This window comes from Anneissia japonica, unplaced genomic scaffold, assembly GCF_011630105.1.
Source record: "Anneissia japonica isolate Jap-2015-1 unplaced genomic scaffold, ASM1163010v1 scaffold8866_len69294_cov130, whole genome shotgun sequence".
Classification (NCBI taxonomy): Eukaryota; Metazoa; Echinodermata; class Crinoidea; order Comatulida; family Comatulidae; genus Anneissia; species Anneissia japonica.
This window is the reverse complement of record NW_022715614.1, coordinates 3,741-22,609: the sequence shown is the minus strand read 5'-3', so window position 1 is coordinate 22,609 and position 18,869 is coordinate 3,741. Positions and strand designations below refer to the sequence as shown.

Sequence of the window (18,869 nt, the reverse complement as noted above, 5' to 3'; positions counted from 1 at the left end):
GCCATTGACCCTATATTTGTATGGTTTCTATATCTTCTTCATCACTAACTTGGATTTCGGACTGAAATTAATCGGCCACCTCTGTTTGTTGTTCAATGGCTGTTGTGGTTGAAAATTATTTACAAACTGACTTTTCTACCGAAACGATCGGTATCCCCGGTCGAGAAGAAAAACAATTCATCGGAGGAGGGGGAGGGGCGGGGAAGAAAAAGTAATGTATTTTTATGATATAGTAGAAGACACTAAAATCGATTAAATAAGCCTTTGAAATTTTCGTAATTTCCGGGGTTTTTCATTGTTGTTCCCCGTCGGAGACATCGTACCCCCATCAGCCAAATCCTGCCGCTACCGGTCCCGTTCAGTAATAAAATTAATTCACTTAGTTTTGTAGGGACTTTTAGATTTGCACGTCGACATAGTGGACTGCTACGTGATGGGGTCATTTTAAGGCACTGCGCATGCGTTACGTCGTCTCCCTCGTCCACTACCAAAATCGAGAACGTGTTCACCTCGTTTTTCCCGTCGTCCTAAATCTAGGACGCCGTGCTCGCTTGTGAAGTTTAAAGATGGAAGATGAAAATATAGTGGCAACCCTGCTTTCACTAATTCGTCCAACTGAGGCAGAGACAGAGTCTGGGGGAAGTTTCTAACTTGTGTTGAATTAATCTGTATTATTTGCTTTTTAATGCACAGGCAGTTATGTAATTTATACTGCCTTCGTAAACACAAAAAAAAGGCTGTGGAAATGAGCGTGCAAGAATGGCATTAACATTTTACATTTTGTACTAAATAATTCAGATATTCATTTTTAATTCTGTTTGTTACTCATTAAGGATCATCATCTGAACACGAAGCAATTACAAGAAAGTGCAAGAAATTAATGGCAAGAGATAAACGTAATAAAACAAAAATCACAAGGCTGAAGGCAAAGATTACAAAAATGAAGAAGTTATATGTAAGAGATGATCCCAAAAAATATGTATTTGAAAAGTGCAGAAAGTATATGAGCGGTAAAGCTTTAGCTTCCTTTTCCAGCCAACTTAAGAACTGTAGGCGACGGACTAAGGGCAGACGTTACAGCAAAGATGACAGACAATTTGCAATGGCACTACACTATCAGTCCCCTCGAGCTTATAGGTTTTGCAGGCGATACGTTGCACTCCCTCATGAGAAAAACCTTCAAAAGTGGCTAGGGCGAATTGAGATCCAGCCAGGGTTCAATAATTCCACGTTTGAATCGCTTAAATTACGCTGCTCTACATTCGGCCAAGTATGTGTCCTCACCATCGACGAAATGATTCTAAAGGCTGGGTTAACGTATGACCAACATAAAGATGTAATGGAGGGATTAGAAGACTACGGGAGCCTGGGAAAAACACAAAAAGTTGCGACGCAGGCACTGGTCTTTATGGCCCGCGGAATGTCTTCCAAATGGAAGCAGCCATTGGGGTACTTTCTTGCTTCCGGCGCTACCCCAGGTACCACACTACAACTTCTGTTAATGGATTTTATTAATAGATTACATGCCACTGGCTTAATGGTAAAGGTAGTAATAGCAGATAAGGGTTCTAACAACCGCAGTATGTTTACATTGCTAGGCATAACTGCCGAAAAGTCCTATATAACCTACAATTTCGGCGATGGGAGTGATAATTACAAGATCTTCTTTATGTTCGATCCTCCCCATTTGCTCAAAAGTATACGCAATAATTTTAAGAGCCACGTATTGATGATTGACGGCAACGAAATTAACTGGAAGTATGTTGTCGAATTTTATAGGCATGACTCGAAATTGCCTTTAAGAATGGCCCCAAAGTTAACCGACAAACACATAGAGTTGCCTCCATTTTCACCCATGAGGGTGTGCCTTGCGGCCCAGGTATTAAGTCACAGTGTGGCCACTGGTGTATTAACTTACGCTGCTCTTGGAAAGATCCCTGCAGAAGCTGTGCACACTGCAGAATTCATTTCCAAATTCGACCAAATATTTGATTCGTGCAATTCAAGAAATATATTTGACAAAATTATCTACAGGACGGCAGCTAGCGCAAATTCAATTCACTTAAATTTCTGGAAAGATTCAAGAGATTGGATAAAAAAAATTAAGGTTAAAGACGGTTCAACAACAAAAGTCGCATGCTTAAATGGGTGGGTGGTAACATTAACAGCCATGATTGAATTATTCTTTGAGCTCAATAATAATCACAATTTCGCTTTTATGTTAACCAATAGATTGAATCAGGACTGTTTAGAAAATTTGTTTTCAATAATTAGAGGGAGGGGAGGTCACAGATTTAACCCAATGGCCCATGAGTTTAGGGCTGCTTTGAAACAGGTAATGTGCAGCAAAATGATGGTGCCGTTAGGCAATCAAAACTGTGCTGCGGACGAGGATGAATTCCTTGATATACCATTAATAGAAAAACCTAAATCTAAAATTCAACCGCAGCAGGAAGCAGACGAAAGCGAAGAAAACGTTGACATTGATGTTAGTGTAGAACAGGCTGAAAGCAATACTATTGTATATATTGCTGGGTATTTAATTAAAAAAATGTTGTTAAAACATGATTGCAATGTATGTAGAACGACTTTAAAAAATGAAATATTGTACATGGAGGAACCATCGCATCTGCTCACCCATTTCAAAGCATACGATACAAAGAACGGAGATTTTGGATCGTTGTTTGTGCCAACGGAAAATTTTTACAATATAATTGTTGCAAGTGAGAAGGTTTTTGTTAAATATTTCAATAATTACTTACATTTAAATAATATTCGTGAGAAAATAGTAAGTAGGATAATTGCTACTCTAAAGTTATCGGGTAGATAATTAAATTTATGTAGCCCTGGTGTTGAAATGTCATTGATTGATTTGTTTGTCAAATTGAGGTTGTTTTATGCCGTTAAATTTTACAATAGAACATTAAAAACTGACAAAGAGGGCATAAAAAAAAGAATAGGAAATTAGTTAAGGTATCTCACCTGTGAGAAACGGTGATGTTGAGAGGGGCGTAGCCGGCTAAATTGTTAAAGGATGTACCGTATCATTACATCAGACTCAGACAATTGTCTCAGCACTGAGATACATTTACATAATTTCCTATCTCGACGAATAATTGATATTGAATCGAATCATCAGGTTATATAATAAAGCCGAATTTTTATATTATCTTTTTATATCCTAATATATATATATTTGATTTGTGAAAATTGACCAAGAAAATGAAAAGTTATAGCAGTTTAAAATTTACGAATTTTATAAAATTTCATGTTCTTATGTAACATTAATCTGTCATTTTGACAATGTTGGCATAAGGTGCCGAAAACGAACATTTGAGTATATACAGAACATTTATTATTTTTTTCTGCGAAGTGAGTCTCGTGAACGACAATTCACCACAATTTTGGTAAAATTAATGTTGAAATGAAGAATATAATTTCAGTCTAATGTTAGTGCAAAATATCATTATGCCTTTGTAATCACTGCACGACGCGTGACTATCATGGCAACTAACACGCGCGTGGATAATTCGTCACGTAAGCTGATGGTTTATGATCTGGTTGCTATGGTTTTTGTGACGTTCAGCGTGCAGGGCGCACGTGCGCCTAGAATGTCGATGCCAGAATTATAACCTTTGCTGTCCCGAAATGTGCGTCCTTCTGTTGAATTACCTTGACCGCAGCGAGCGCAGCCGGCCGGGAGGCCTGTTAACTATCTGCACCATCGCAGTTGACGCACCGGATGCGCCCTGAAGTACGGTATGCATTACATTCATCATTGTTGTACTTGTCTAGATAAAATTTCTGATAATCTCGGTACCTAAATTCGGCATTTTTGGGTTATAACAGATTTTGTTATAGCTTAATAAATTTGTGTTCCGCAAGTCAACTTTCAATGATTGTACACCGTTTTTTCATTGCTTTTGCATTTTATTTTACTTGGAGCATACATGCAAACCCACTCTTCAATGAATGATTCTGCGAGCCCTGATTAATTTGTTAGCCTTGACAATTGTTCGTGAATCAGTAAAATCTTTAGACCTGCTCCATAAATGATTACATTTATGATGCACTGTATATATATATAGGCCTATATATGTATATTCAAGTAATAATACAATTGTTGTAATAATACTTTCGACCATAAGTCATCATTAGGTATATATACATATATAATAGGCCTATATACTGCAAAGATAGGTCAAAGGTGAATAAAAAAGTTTCTGGTTGATATTGAGAAATTATTCTGTTAGAGTATAAATGTGCATATTGTAAATATTTTGTTACAAAAAGCAACTCTGTACGATCAGTGGTTGCCAAGATATTAAATTCACGCAAAGTTGAGGTCAAAGGTCAAAAACACAATTTCCGGTCATTTCTAGAGAAAATTGTCCATTATAGTTAATATAAATATGCATGTTTTAAACATTTTTCTGTAAAAAGCAACTCTGTACGACCAGTGGTTTTCTAGATATAGCTCCCTATATTTCCACCCCTAATTTGCATATTTATGCTAATACGGTCGGTAAAATGGCACTTCCGGTCATTTTTGAAGAAAATGTTTTATTAGGGTAAATAGAAACATGCATGTTCTGAACAACATTAAGAAAGAATCAACTTTCTACAAGTGGTTACCAAGATATAAGTACCATACATTTTCAGAACTAATTTGCATATTTTAACTAATTTGCATATGAAGATGTGCGTAAAAGAATTGGCGACTCATTTTATTGGATTCGGCATACTTCAAAGTATATATTTCATCCAAAAAACTAAAATTATCACAAAAATCCCAAGGGAGCCCATTTTTCGACATATGCCCCCGGACTAATTTATTTATTTTGCTGGCTAGAAACAAATATACACACATTTTTATGTAGATTTTTAAAACTATTATTATTATATTATTCGACGATAATTTTCACATCATTATACAAGGTATGCACCCCCGTGAACGAATGCTTAGGCTTAAAAACATATCTGTTAGTCTTAAAATAGTTTCTCGTCTTTTTCCTGTTTGTATAATTTGAATAGGTATTATTACTGTATTCAGCAATTTATTTCTGCTCAAATTTACTGAAGGCCTAGGTGTTTATTTAGGTTATGATTCAATGGATATTTACATTTACTATATAAAGCATTCCTTAAAGAAATTTATAAATAATTAAAATATGTTCACACATAGTTTATTCGTGATATGCAATACCGTAAAACCTCGAATTAAAGCCCTGTGCTTCTTCTTTTTTGTTTGCTAACAGTGGATGTGTTTCTTTTCTTGGCTACATTTGCAAAGTAAAGACGAGGGCTTCTTTTCAAAATGAATGCTGTAAATTTTGGAAATTACTACATACTATCAAACAATAGAGGGTCATTGTAACATCATTCTGTATCATGGTGTGTATTAACCGGCAGTAAACCACCTAAACTACTGTATAAACCAAGCGTGTTTTTAGTTTATTTTGTTGCTTTGAAATTCATGTACAGTGTATGTACTGTACTATCTCTAAAAAAAAGCCCATGCTATCTTAAAAATTAAGCCTATATTCTTTTCGAGATGGGCTTCTTTTCGAAGCTCTTTTTGTAAACTAGGAAAGGTGGGGCGGGGGGCTTCAATTCGAGACAGTTTCTCTAGGTTAAGCCCATTGGGCTTCTATTCGAGGTTATACGGTAGTCGTTTAGACCCTTAAACATTCAAAAGAGCCTATGTTTATCAGTTTGGGACATTTTTATTTAAATCACTAGACATAAACAATAGAGGAAAAAGGCCCAATTAAAGTCAGGCTCCGGAGGGGAATAAAAATTGATATGTTGTAGAACTGATTTTTCCAAGACAGAAAAAAGTTGTTTGACGAAAAACTAGCGAACGGTGAATGAGATACAGATTTTTTAATATTTAAAAACTTGGGGAAAAAGGGGCGTAACTGCCCATTTTTACACCTTATTCCCCCAGTTTTTAAATATTAAAAAATCTGTATCTCATTCACCGTTCCCCAGTTTTTCGTCAAACAACTTTTTTCTGTCTTGGAAAAATCAGTTCTACAACATATCAAATTTTGTTTTTCCTGCTTATTCCTGTGTTGCTCCACGTTTGTGTGCATTTTTTGCCAAAGAAATGAATAATTAAATAAAATAAATGAATAAAAAATGCGCCGGCGAACATTTGATATCGTTATTTAATTTTAAAATTGTTTAATATAATAATGATAACAAAGCGTCAGAGGCTTCGATATTGCTGATGGTGTGATCGGATTGACTATATTATAATAATAATTACAAAAAAACAAAAAAAAAAAACAAAAAAAAAAAAACCATTGCATTTAAAAGTACACCACGTCTGTTCATAAGTTGTTCTGCAATTATTTTTTATTCATTAAGTATGTTATAATTCAATTCAATTTAATTCAACAAAACATTTATTTTCTTCCAAATGCACTTACAAAAACAAAATTACAAATACAAAATACAAAAATTGGAAGAAGGCCAGGTCCTGAGAAGTTGTTTGCAAAAACAAACATCTTGTGATGGGCATGCCTGAAAAAAATAAAAAAATAAATAATAAATAAAATAAATAAATAAAAAAATAAAAAAAATATATAAAGAAAAGCAGCTCAAAACAAAACAGCACGACGAATTTTAACCTCAGAAAGTTTAATAATTTGAGATTAAGTGTTTTTTTCAGTTTATTAGAAAAGGCTCTGGCAGAAACAGCATTGGTAATTGAGAATGGTAGATTGTTCCAATTAGAGGGGCCCGTATATCTAATGTTATGTTGGAAATAGTTTGTGTTGTGATAAGGGATGTGAATATCAGTTCTAGAACGCGTATAATAATTGTGAAAAGAGGAATTAGACATAAACATGTTACTTAAATGCTTGGGAAGGATCGAATGCATGGCAGAGTATACAAATATACATTGCTGGATTAAATTAATATCGTTTAATTTTAGAAAATTTAGATTGGAAAACAGATGGGAAGAATGAGATTGTGGGGAAGAGCCAGATATGATCCTGATAGCCTTTTTTGAAGAATTTGAAGTTTGTTGATGTTAGATGGATATGTATTGCCCCAAACAATGTTGCAGTAGTTCAAGTAAGGAAGAATGAGAGAGCAGTAGAGAATACGAAGAACATTACAGGGAATAAAGGAAGAGAGTCTAGAAATGATGTCAAGGCTTTTGGAAATTTTACTCTCAACTTCACTTATGTGAGCTTTCCATGTGAGTCCACTGTCTAAGTGTACTCCTAAAAATTTTGCAGATTGAACAGAAGGTATTTCGTGATTGTCAATGAATATTTTGTATGCTGAAATGTCGATATTTTTTAGCCTTTTGGGGGTCCCAAACAGGATGAAGCTACATTTCTTGTAGTTGACTGAAATTTTGTTTGCAGAAAAGTACTGGGACATGTGAATCAAACTGGAGTTAAAGTATCGAATAATGATTGAATATTTTGGTTAGAATAGTAAACCGTTGTATCATCGGCATAGAGAAAGAAATTGAGCAAGTTAGTGGACAGATGGATATCATTAATATATAAAATAAACAGGAGAAGACCCAGTAATGAACCTTGAGGAACTCAACATGTGGTTGGGCTGAAGTTAGATATAGAATTACAATATTTGGTACATTGGGCACGATTTGAGAGGTAGCTTTTGAAGAGATCAAGTGCGGGTCCCCGTATTCCGTAGTGCGATAACTTATACAAAAGAATGTTGTGATCAATTGTATCAAAGGCCTTGGAAAGATTTATAAAAAGACCAATTGCAAGTTGGCGGTTTTCAAGAGCATTAACTATATTATCTGTTAGATCAATAAGGGCCATGGATGTACTGTGATTTTTGAAACCATACTGTTTGTTATAGAGTATGTCATATTTAGAAACAAATGAGAAAGTGCGATCGTATATTACTCTTTCCAAGGCCTTCGAGAAGATTGATAAAATTGAGATAGGTCGATAACTGGATAGCTCGGATTTAATGCCAGACTTGTATGTAGGGGTAACGCGCGCTAGCTTCATCCTGTCTGGGAATACACCGTTGGATAGGGCAAGATTAAAAATATGGCATAATGGAAGAGAGATAAGATTAGCAATGTGTTTGATGACTTTGGTGTGAAAATTATCAATACCGGGAGACTTGTTCGTTTTAAAGGATGTAAGTATTTGAATCACTTCAGTCTCATTGACTGGGCTAAAATAGAGAGAATTAGGAATTGGGTTTGGTAGAAAGTCTTTAAATGATTTTTGACATCGGGAATTTTGTTAGCAAGTGAAGGTCCAATTTCGACAAAGTATTTGTTAAATGCATTAGAAATTTTATTGGGATCAGTGGTCATTATCCCATCACAATTTAGGGAAGTATTAGATTGCCGATTATTTTTTTTGTTGATCAACAAGTTGATGGTCTTCCAAGTTGCCTTGATATCATTTTTATGTTTAATAAATGTATTTTGATAATGCTTAGTTTTAGTTGTTTTAATTAAGGTATTTAATTTATTGCGGAATTGTTTGTAATTTTTTTTGTGCAGAAATTTAGCATAAAATTTGTGTTTATATTTAATCGATTTTAGTAAACCGTCTGACACCCACGATTTGAGTTTATAGTTTTTCTTTATGTGTTTTTGAGGAGGAAAATGTTTATCATAAAGGGATTTCAGTGAATTTTCAAAATTGGTATAGGCTGCAACAGGGTCCTGTGTATTAATGACATCGAGCCATTGTTGCGAAGACACACCTACACGGAAATTTTCTAAAGTAGTTGGATTAATTTTCCTAAAACTAGATACATATTCATCCTTACTTGAGCTAGTTGCAACATTGGAGAAGTGTGATATATTAAAAACAGGGAGATGATCCGTTATATCACTGTAAATTAATCCACTTAAATTGGGGTACTCAAACAGGTTAGTAATAATATTGTCAAGCAAGGTAGCGGTAGTTTTTGTGATACGAGATGGTCTATGGATACGGGGAAGATAATGGTTATTGAAAAGTGAATTAACAAAGAAGCGGGCATCGTTATTGGAATCATGTTTAAGGATGTCAATATTAAAGTCACCGAGAATGTAAACAATTTTATTTTCTCGTGATAATTTGGAGAGGACATGGTCAAGTTCATTAGTAAATTGAAAAGGGTCAGAAGAGGGTGGTCTATACACTGTGCCAATGACAATGTTTTTTAAGTGAGGTATTACAATTTCAATAAAAATAGATTCGGAGTTGGAGGGATGAAGAGTTAGATCATTTCGTCTAGAAAATTGTAGACTATCACGAACATACATGGCTACTCCACCACCGTCTTTGTGGGTTCTATGATTGGACACAAAATAATAATTAGGAAGCTGGACGAGTGGGTTGTCATATTTGAGCCACGTTTCACTAACTCCGATAATATCAAAGGGTAAATTAATTGAGGTTAGAAGCTGTTTCATTTGATCGAAATTTTTTTAAATGCTTCTAACATTAAAATGGATAATGGAAAAACTGTCAGTAAAATTATTACTAGGAAGCTCGTCAGGTTTATAATATTGAGAAATGCTTTGAGTATTGGAAAAAAAATTGGGAATCAGGGTCGATATTTGAGTTAAAATTGTCAGTGGCGTTAAGAAAGGGAGAAAAACTTATGTTTGATAATCGGTCGGAATTCGAGGTGCTGCTACAAGAACTACAATTAAAATCGGACATGACAACAGAAAGTAACAAAAAAAAAAAAGGAAAAAGAAAACCACAAAAAAGGGGAGAAAATATTTTAAAACGAAGGTACCAAGAATGCTTAAAAAAGCTCAAAAAAAAGGATCAAAAATTGCATGAAAGCAGTATTTACCGTGAATATGGTATACCATTCTGATCATTAGAGACATATGATATCAAGATGGCAGGAGTAAAATATGTTAACCAAAGAAATAAAATTAATAAGTAATATAATAAAAAAAATATATAATGCACAGTAAAAAAAGGCATCAATGATACCACGAATCGGATTGGAATGTAAAAAATTATAATAACAATAAGAAGCAGCATCATTAATTAATAATAAAAACAATAGTAATTAACAACAACAAAAGCAATAAAAAATAATAACGATTAACAACAATGATTAAAAACAATATCGACAATTATTATCATCAACATCACCACCACCACCATCATACCATATTAACAGATAACAATAATGCAACCACAATAACTGAGAAAATTGAGAAAATTGAGAAAATTGATAGTAGCACAATGACAAAATAAGCAAACAGCAATAATACAATAATAGTCCAATACAAGAATAAATAATAATAATAATGAAATAATCATTATAATATTTATATATGTATTTTAATTTATAGGTTTTGTATTTTTATGTTGTTAATAGCTTTTTTCTTATCATTACATTCGAAAGTACTGCCCAGCTAACGGTTCATTATCAGTTGGGACATTATTTCGACAACTGATAGAAAAATAGACCTAGGTTGAGTAAATAACCACCAAAGTATATTGTTATACACAATATGCAGGTGACATAAAATTTAACACCAATATGCCATCTTTATTGAGAATATATTTACTGTACTGGTTCATTTTACATTTTTTTTCGTGTTACAAAATTTCCTAAACTATAGAGGGCGGCAGACCGATTTATTTACTTGTCATGTAACTCGCAACGACTCTCGTTTGAATAATATCGCACATACATTTGAAAATATATATAGGCCTACAGGTCTCCCTCTAAATTAAAGACCCCTTTAATTAAACACCACCTCTACTACTATTTTTCTGTGGTCCCATATTAACTAATGTATTTTATCGTTATTACTCTAATCAGAGACCAAAGCTGCTAAAGACCATGGAAACCCCAGTCAGAAAAATGGTCTTTAAGATGAAGAACGATTATTACACGACCTTTGAATAAGGAAAATTACCATTTATATTCTAATTCAACATTATAGCTTCTAACATTAATACTAATAAATTATCTTTATGGAGGCCTATGTTAATTGCACAATTGTAAGTAACCTACATTAACTATGAACAAAGTGAGGCGGATTGTGGACATTTTTTGTCGGGGTGGACTTTAACATCATCTAATGAATAAAGTAAAATAATTTACCAAGTTCAAACTTTATTTATAGAGCACAAAATCATGGTTAATAATTCATAGCTAAGTACATAAGGGCGTCTTCGAATCGAATAACACGTACAGAATTTTATCTATACATTGCTGTAAAATTTTCTTTAAATATCCTGTTTAATCTCTGCCATCGGCCTTTATTAACGTAAAGTACTGTCTTATTGTAACTTTTTCATCGTTCATACGAAGTATTTTGTTATCATCAATAAACTCTGTTTTCTATCGTGCATGCCGTTTCTTCTTAGGTGTGGGGAAATAAGATGTGTATAAGAGACAGGGGCAAGGCTAAGCCGGGAAAAGAAGATGGTGATCAGCAACCGGATAACGTGAGTAGGCCTACTGTGCCCGAGTTTGAATGTTTTGTAAGAAGTTCATTAAAATCCTTACTAGATGGACAAAGTTCCTTACGTGATAGTATTGCTAATCTTCAAAAACGACAAGACGTATTAGAAGATAAGTTGGCTGAATATGAAAGGAATGTTGGTGCATCAATTGAATTCCAGTCGGCCCGCACGTCGGTCATAGAAAAAAATATGTCGGCCATAGAAGATCAACATTCCTCGTTAGTAAAACAGGTTGATCAACATAGTAACGATCTGAGAGATTTACGGGAATCTGGGAAAAAATTAGAAAGGTATTCTCGTCGCCATAATTTACTTTTATGCAATTATGGTCCAGAAAAAGCAGACTAAGCACCAGAACAGATTGTGCATAATATCCTGAGAGAGAAATTAGGTCTAGACATTAAAGTTGAAGTCGCTCACCGTACTGGTAGACAGACTCAAAATAAAAAACAACATAGACCTATTATATTTAAGGTATTATCATTGCGGGAGAAAGACTCTATAATTAAAGCAAAGAGGAAGCTAGATGACGTTGCTTATTATATAAAACCTGATGAAATTGAATCTGACAGAAAGGAACGCATTAGACTGAAATAAGTAGCTGAAGCCGCATACAAAGCCGGCAAAAAGACAGTTTTCAGACGCGGTAAGCTGTTTATTGACAACAAGTTGTACACAGAGGACAGTGGCATTCATGATTAAAACAACGCCGGTTGCCGTCAATCATTGCGTATAGGATGTTGGAACATTGGGGGTTGGGTTGAAAGTAATCATATTCAAAGAGATATCATTGTAAAATGTGACTTTGATATTATGTGTATTGTAGAATCTCATTTGAAAGGAAAGGATGTTATAAATATTCCTAATTATAAATGGTATGGTCACAATAGATCATCGATTCATTATAGAGCAAAAAAGGGGTCTGGTGGAATTGGTATCCTTATTAATAAACGTATTTTGAGCTTATTTTCTGTTAAAATTGTAAAAAGTAATTTTGATGGCATTTTATGGCTGAAGTTATGTAACAAAAACCAAAATAATTGCTTTTTTGTATGTTGTTGCTACCTCCCGCCAGAAAATTCATGTCGTGGTGGTAATGCTGAAGAATTTTTTGATGCATTAATTTCAGATTTTTACACATTTAAGAATAAAGGTGCTCTACAGATCTGTGGTGATTTCAATGCTAGAATAGGTGATGACCTGGATTTTATCGAGGGCATAGACGATGTTAAACCTCGAAATGTTATTGATTTCCGTACAAATTCACAGGGTAAACCTTTCATTGACTTTTGTCTAAGTGCCAATATGTGTTGTCTAAATGGTAGAAATGATGACGTAACGGATAACTTTACATGCGTATCAACTAAAGGAAAATCGGTTGTAGATTACTGCTTAGTTGCCTACGATGAGTACTCATTATATTGTAGCCTGTCTCTTATACACATCTCTTGGGCGCAGATCGGAGTGGGGTGGATATGGGTTGCTTATTGTCCCCTGTACTTTTTAACATATTTATAAACTGCATTGTTGATGATTTAAAACAACTGAATTGTGGTATTCCATTACCTGATACAAATATTGACTTATTAATGTACGCCGATGATATTGTTATACTTGCTGAAAATGAAAACTCTCTCCAAAAAATGTTACATTGTGTCTCGGCTTGGTGTAAAAGGTGGCGAATCAGCTTGAACGAAGCCAAGACACAAATCGTTCATTTTCGTACTAAAAGCAGGGAAAAATCTAGCAAAAAGTTTGAATGTTGTAGTTTTAATATTGACATAGTTTCTGGCTATAAATACCTGGGTATTTGGTTTGATGAATTCCTTGATTATTATTTATCTGCCAAAAATCTGGCTGCATCTGCATCTCGTGCACTGGGATTCGTCATTAGTAAAGTTAAAGCCCTTGGGGGTATCAATTTTATTTCCTTTACCAAGATTTATGACTCTTTTGTTAGCCCAATATTGGATTACGGTAGCGGGGTCTGGGGTCTGTGTGAATATTCATCAATAAACTCTGTTTTCTATCGTGCATGCCGTTTCTTCTTAGGTGTGGGGAAATACACACCAAATGACGCAATGCTAGGCGACATGGGTTGGGACCCCCCTATCGTGCACCAGATGCAGGCTATAACCCGTTTATGGAGCCGTCTCTCAAAATTGGATGAAAACCGATATCCAAGTAAAGTTTTCCGTTGGTCACAACATTTGGCAGATAAGAATATAAAAAATTGGTGCTATAATGTTAAAATATTGTTCTCTAAAATGAACTGTGAACTCAATTTAAATATTCCAGAAGAAATTAACTCCCGTGATCTGGTGGATAAAGTTAATAACACCTCAAAATTGTATGTTGAAAACCGTTGGAAACAAAACATTTAATGATAACAGAAACAATCCAAATTCTCAAAATAAACTGCGTACTTATCGAACTTTTAAATCTAGCTTCGGTACAGCCAGTTACATGACCACTTGCATGAAGAAATGTAATAGACGTGCTTTGGCCCTTTTCAGATCGGGTTGTGCACCCATTGCCATAGAAACGGGCGTTATAACAATACTCCAGTTAATGAGAGGAAATGTAATCTGTGTAATCTGGATTATATTGAAAATGAATTGCACTGTTTTATTGAATGTTCAGTATACACTTCTTTCAGAACCCAACTGTTTAATGATCTTGCTAAATTTAATCCATCCTTCTCTGACCTAAGTAATATTGAAAAATTTACATACTTGATGAGTGATGGCAATCACTGTTATATGGTTGCAAAATTCGCCAATCAGATTCTTTCATTACGGCAGTCTATTTTGTTTAATCACTAATGTTGAGATTTGTGTTTTGTTTTTTTTTTTTATTATATGCTCTATTTGTAGACTTTTTCCTTTCTTTCATGTTGCGTGGTAGTACACAAAAACAAAAAAAGGGAAAAAAAAGTGGAAAAGGAAAAGAAAAAAAAAAACAAGTTATGAGCCCTTGAAGCTTTTTTCATGTATTTTTTAAGATGTGTCACTCATAAGCCAGTATTGGCTGGTCTTATTGTATTATAAGAGTGTGACGTTAATAAAGACAAAACTAAACTAAACTACATACCAAATTATAATTATCATACGTGTTTATGAGATGTTCCTCAGTTTCTAAGATCCTTCTTACTGCTTGCCAGTCTTCTCTCTCAATTGCCAGGAATAATTTGTTCCTGTAAGAACAATAAACAAAGTATATTATCACTATATCCTTCAATTTGAATTTTAGATGACATACTTTTACCTAACAACCACTGTATTTTGTTAAAATAAACCAAGTGATTCATGAATGTTAATTATGAACCTCATTATTATTGTATTTTATTGTCAATAATTTCATCATCATTGCCTTCGTCGTCATCATATTTGTTGTCATCATCACTATAGTCGTCGTTCTCGTTAATAGATTACCATCGTCTAACATCTTGATATCTTAAGAATTATTTTAGAAAGTCACTATATTTTGCCAAAAATATATACTATTGATTTTCATGAACGCAAAACTAACAATTATTATACATAATCAATACGCCCAATCATAATTAACCTTGTGCTCATTATACAAGATTAATGTATACATTTAGTGCGTGCATTACATATCCAAACACTAATCATTTTGGGAATATAATTATTCGCTCGTTTATACTTTAATATATCAAATTATATATTCTGTAATACTCACTCGCTACTACGGAGATGCTCCATATTCACGCTGCTCAATGAATATGTGTTACGTTCGTGTGTGGTTATGTCGTGTTGAGTAGTGAGACGCTGTGAATTACATAATATTCATAAGTTGTATGGTTGGCTGTTCTCATCACGTGATGACTCTGAAATGTATTGCTTTCAACCTGCTGTATGGAATTGTATATTAAGACAATCATCCAATCAGAATAAGGAACTCGTTTAAGACTGGTGTAACAATAGCCAATAAAGCAAACAAGCACAAAGAATTATGCAAAAAGATTGTAGCTTTGACTCAACGCACGTTGGTTTAGTATCAAAAATGTTGTTGTTGTTATTGTGGCATATTAAACACAATAATATAATTAGGCCTACATAACCCATTAAGTACGAACTTAACAGAGATTGGAATAGCACAAGCAAAACTACAAACGTTTTCTAGACACGTGTCCCAGTCACGAGGGTTGGCTATACTCAACTCATAATTAACTGAATATTTTTTATGTTTATTGTAACTAAACTTTTTTTTAATATTTTGCTTAATGTTTGTTGTTTTTCGAATATTGTAGACTATACCATTTTTAATTTTGTCCTGTATTCTGTAGTGATTTTTTTATGGTTTGCACAACAACGAAGTAATTTCTTGTACTGTATTCTACTTTCACAAGACCAATCAAAGTTCTGTATTCTGTGTCCTGTAATGGTATAATATAGGTTTCCCTCTTTTCGAGGAAAATACTACGCCTAGGTGAATAGGGTGTTACATTTACAAAAGAGGTCATATTTAATAATCTTGTGACATGTACAATAAAAGGTGAAGTAAATGAAGGATCAGGTGGAAAATTCCTTTAAAAATGAAAAAAAATATATATAATTACATTGTTTATAGTTTGGCGAATAGCCTAATATATTAATTTTATTTAAGTAGACTTATAATCTTGGCCTAAAGTAAGTCCAAAAATATTTCTAGGCCTACTGCTAGTAGTAGCTATAGAGGCTGTATGTAGAGCCTCAGCTAAACAGTTAAAATGGCATAGGGCAGTTGCGTAACGATGGGGCCGGGGGCCCAGTGGCTTTCTGAGATTGGCTGCCCCGGTCTCCAATTGATTCTATTGTGAGATTTCAGATGTGCTCGTTTGTTAATTATATTTTTCATTAATGTTTTTAACGACCAAAATCAATGATATGATATTATTGGTGGAACCAGAAATTTGAAACAGAAGATGCCATGTGGGCCAAGGAGAGACACTTAACAGATGGAGGGTACGTGCCTCACTTAGCAACAGCTATATAATAACAATTTTGGTAATACAGTATATTCCAAGAATTTCAGCAATACAATATTAGAAACAAGTTACTCTTTATCCTTGTCAATGATAATTTTATGTTTCATGATGGCTTAATTAGTGTGTTAACAGACAAATTTTGTAAAACTTTAGCAAAAAGAATGTGGAAAAACCGAAGTAACATTTTAAATAGCTTAAGCTTAAGTTTATATTAACATATATTTAGTTAAGATAGTGCGATATCTGGTTGGGAAAATACACCACAGCATAACAAAATAATAGTCATAGCAAAAACAATAACAATTATGAAAAATTAATGATGATGATAATGACGATGGGGATAACGACTAAAGACGATGATGGCGACGGCTACTTAATAGCGATAGCTGACTTCAAGTGCATTTACTATTATTCAGCTAGGAACACACCTTGAGGAAAAGGTAGAAATCAACAGCAGATGAACACTATAAGCATAGCAACCTGTAGTCAACTGTTAGCACCTATTCATGAAATATAATAGGTGATGAATTCAACGTTACAGAAAACTCAAAAGATAAAATAAAATAATTCATAGCAACACAAAAGCACACATATTCTATTGTGTATTCCATAGTGTAACGCATTGAATTTGAATTTCAAGGGGTTAATCTGAAGCGGTTCACTTCACTGCTTTTGACAACGTGCACTAAAGAGTGGAACAACAAGTATTCAAAATGGAGTATTAAAAAATCAACAAAATATTCATCGAATCTCAATTTAAAAAAAAAATTATATTAGTTATTTCTTAACCAATATTTTGTTTATTATAGAATTACATCCAGTAGATGCGACTTATTCACTACTATTATATGCCTTTAGAGAATAACTTTATTCTTTAGGCAATCGTTACTGAACAAAATACATGGAATGATCCTTCTTATTTTGTGCAAATGCACGGATCGCGCAAAGGCTTCAGTTGATTTAATCAGTAACTGTACTAAAGCACGAATGATATAAAAGCTTTGAAAGCATTTTTTTTAAGTGTTTGAAATAACAAACCCTTAAAAATAACAACGATCTGGCATTTGCTAATATAAGATTTTAATATTCATTGTTTAAAAAAACAATAAATTATAATAATTTATAATAATTTTATAATAGGTCTAATGCATTGAACGTAGGATGTTAACATTTTGAGGAGCAATAATGGATTAATACAGCCTCATGTGTATTATGCTAGGACGGGGTGGATGTCTACTTTGTTGTTTGTATGTTTATGTGTAGGGCGTACAATACCTTCTCAGGGTTTCCTTCGCTGTACGTCCACTGTCTTAAATACAGATTGAATTGGATACAACAACAAAAAAACCCATATAGCTTAAAATATATACATGTGGAAAAAATACTTTAATATTTTGAACATTTGAAAACGTGTTAACAATAACACAGGATGTTTCCATTTGAGAACAGTCAAAGAAGGATTAACAACACTTCACAAATCACAATGTGATACATGTCAGGCAGACAATTTAACGAAATAATATCTGCAAACTGCAACAGCCAATAAAAAATGTATCGTTTAAAATGCTTAAATTATTATATTAACAATCCTACTAGGAGGAGAAATGTGGCTGTACGAATTTCCCTGACGAGAGCAAAGTGGGCGTGTTCGAGTGTCTCTTAAAATGTCTTGAAAGTGATCCAGGGGGCTAAGCCCCCGAAAAAACAAAAAACAAAAACAAATTTTAAAAAAATTTAAAAAAATAAGGGTTTTAAAGGCTTACCGTATTTAATCGATTTTAGAGTCTACTAATATGCCTGTGTACAAAATGCATATAGAGGTAATTATTTTTTCTCCCCGACGAATTGTGATCTTGCGCCCTCCACGATAAGGGGGTGGGGCTGGCCTTCGCTGGTGCCATTTCTGAAGCCGACCCGCATCCCCTAAATCTTTCTAAATTATGAAAAAATGGGGTAGAAATTAAAATTATATTCGAAATTAAGTGTGTGAGAATGCCATTTCCGGGCATCTAGGGTGCAATAATCATACATTTTCTTATTTCAGCTCCAACCATGGTGGCAATGGCGAATTCAAGGGAGAGGGGCAGCCAGGCTGGGTCCAGCAGGCCTAACCCCATTCCCCCTTTCATTTTTGAAAATTTTTTGTTAAAAATGAAGAATAGTCTCCCACCCCGCCTCCCCGCATATCTCCCGGAAATGACTTCTCTCGACTTGGAACCCGTGAAAATAATATTAATAGTTTAATATTATTAATAATAATAATAATAATAGTGGTAATAATAATCCTTTATTATACCATTATACAATAATAATAATAATAATAATAATAATAATAATAATAATAAATAATAATAATAATAATAATAATAATAATAATAATAATAATAATAATAATAATAATAATAATAATAATAATA

General features: G+C 33.8%; 1 protein-coding gene across 1 annotated transcript in view; it reads right to left on the bottom strand.

Moving 5' to 3' along the window:
- LOC117109296 overlaps window positions 1–18,248 on the bottom strand; it is a 28,120-nt gene extending 9,872 nt beyond the window's left edge. The window contains exons 1-3 of the mRNA XM_033251565.1: window positions 18,216–18,248; window positions 15,165–15,336; window positions 14,553–14,655 (exon numbers count right to left, since the gene is read on the bottom strand). Of these exons, the coding sequence (XP_033107456.1) occupies window positions 14,553–14,655; window positions 15,165–15,187 (126 nt within the window). The 5' untranslated portion in view covers window positions 15,188–15,336; window positions 18,216–18,248. The remainder of the gene's footprint in view (window positions 1–14,552; window positions 14,656–15,164; window positions 15,337–18,215) is intronic.
- Between the last annotated feature and the right edge of the window lie 621 nt (window positions 18,249–18,869).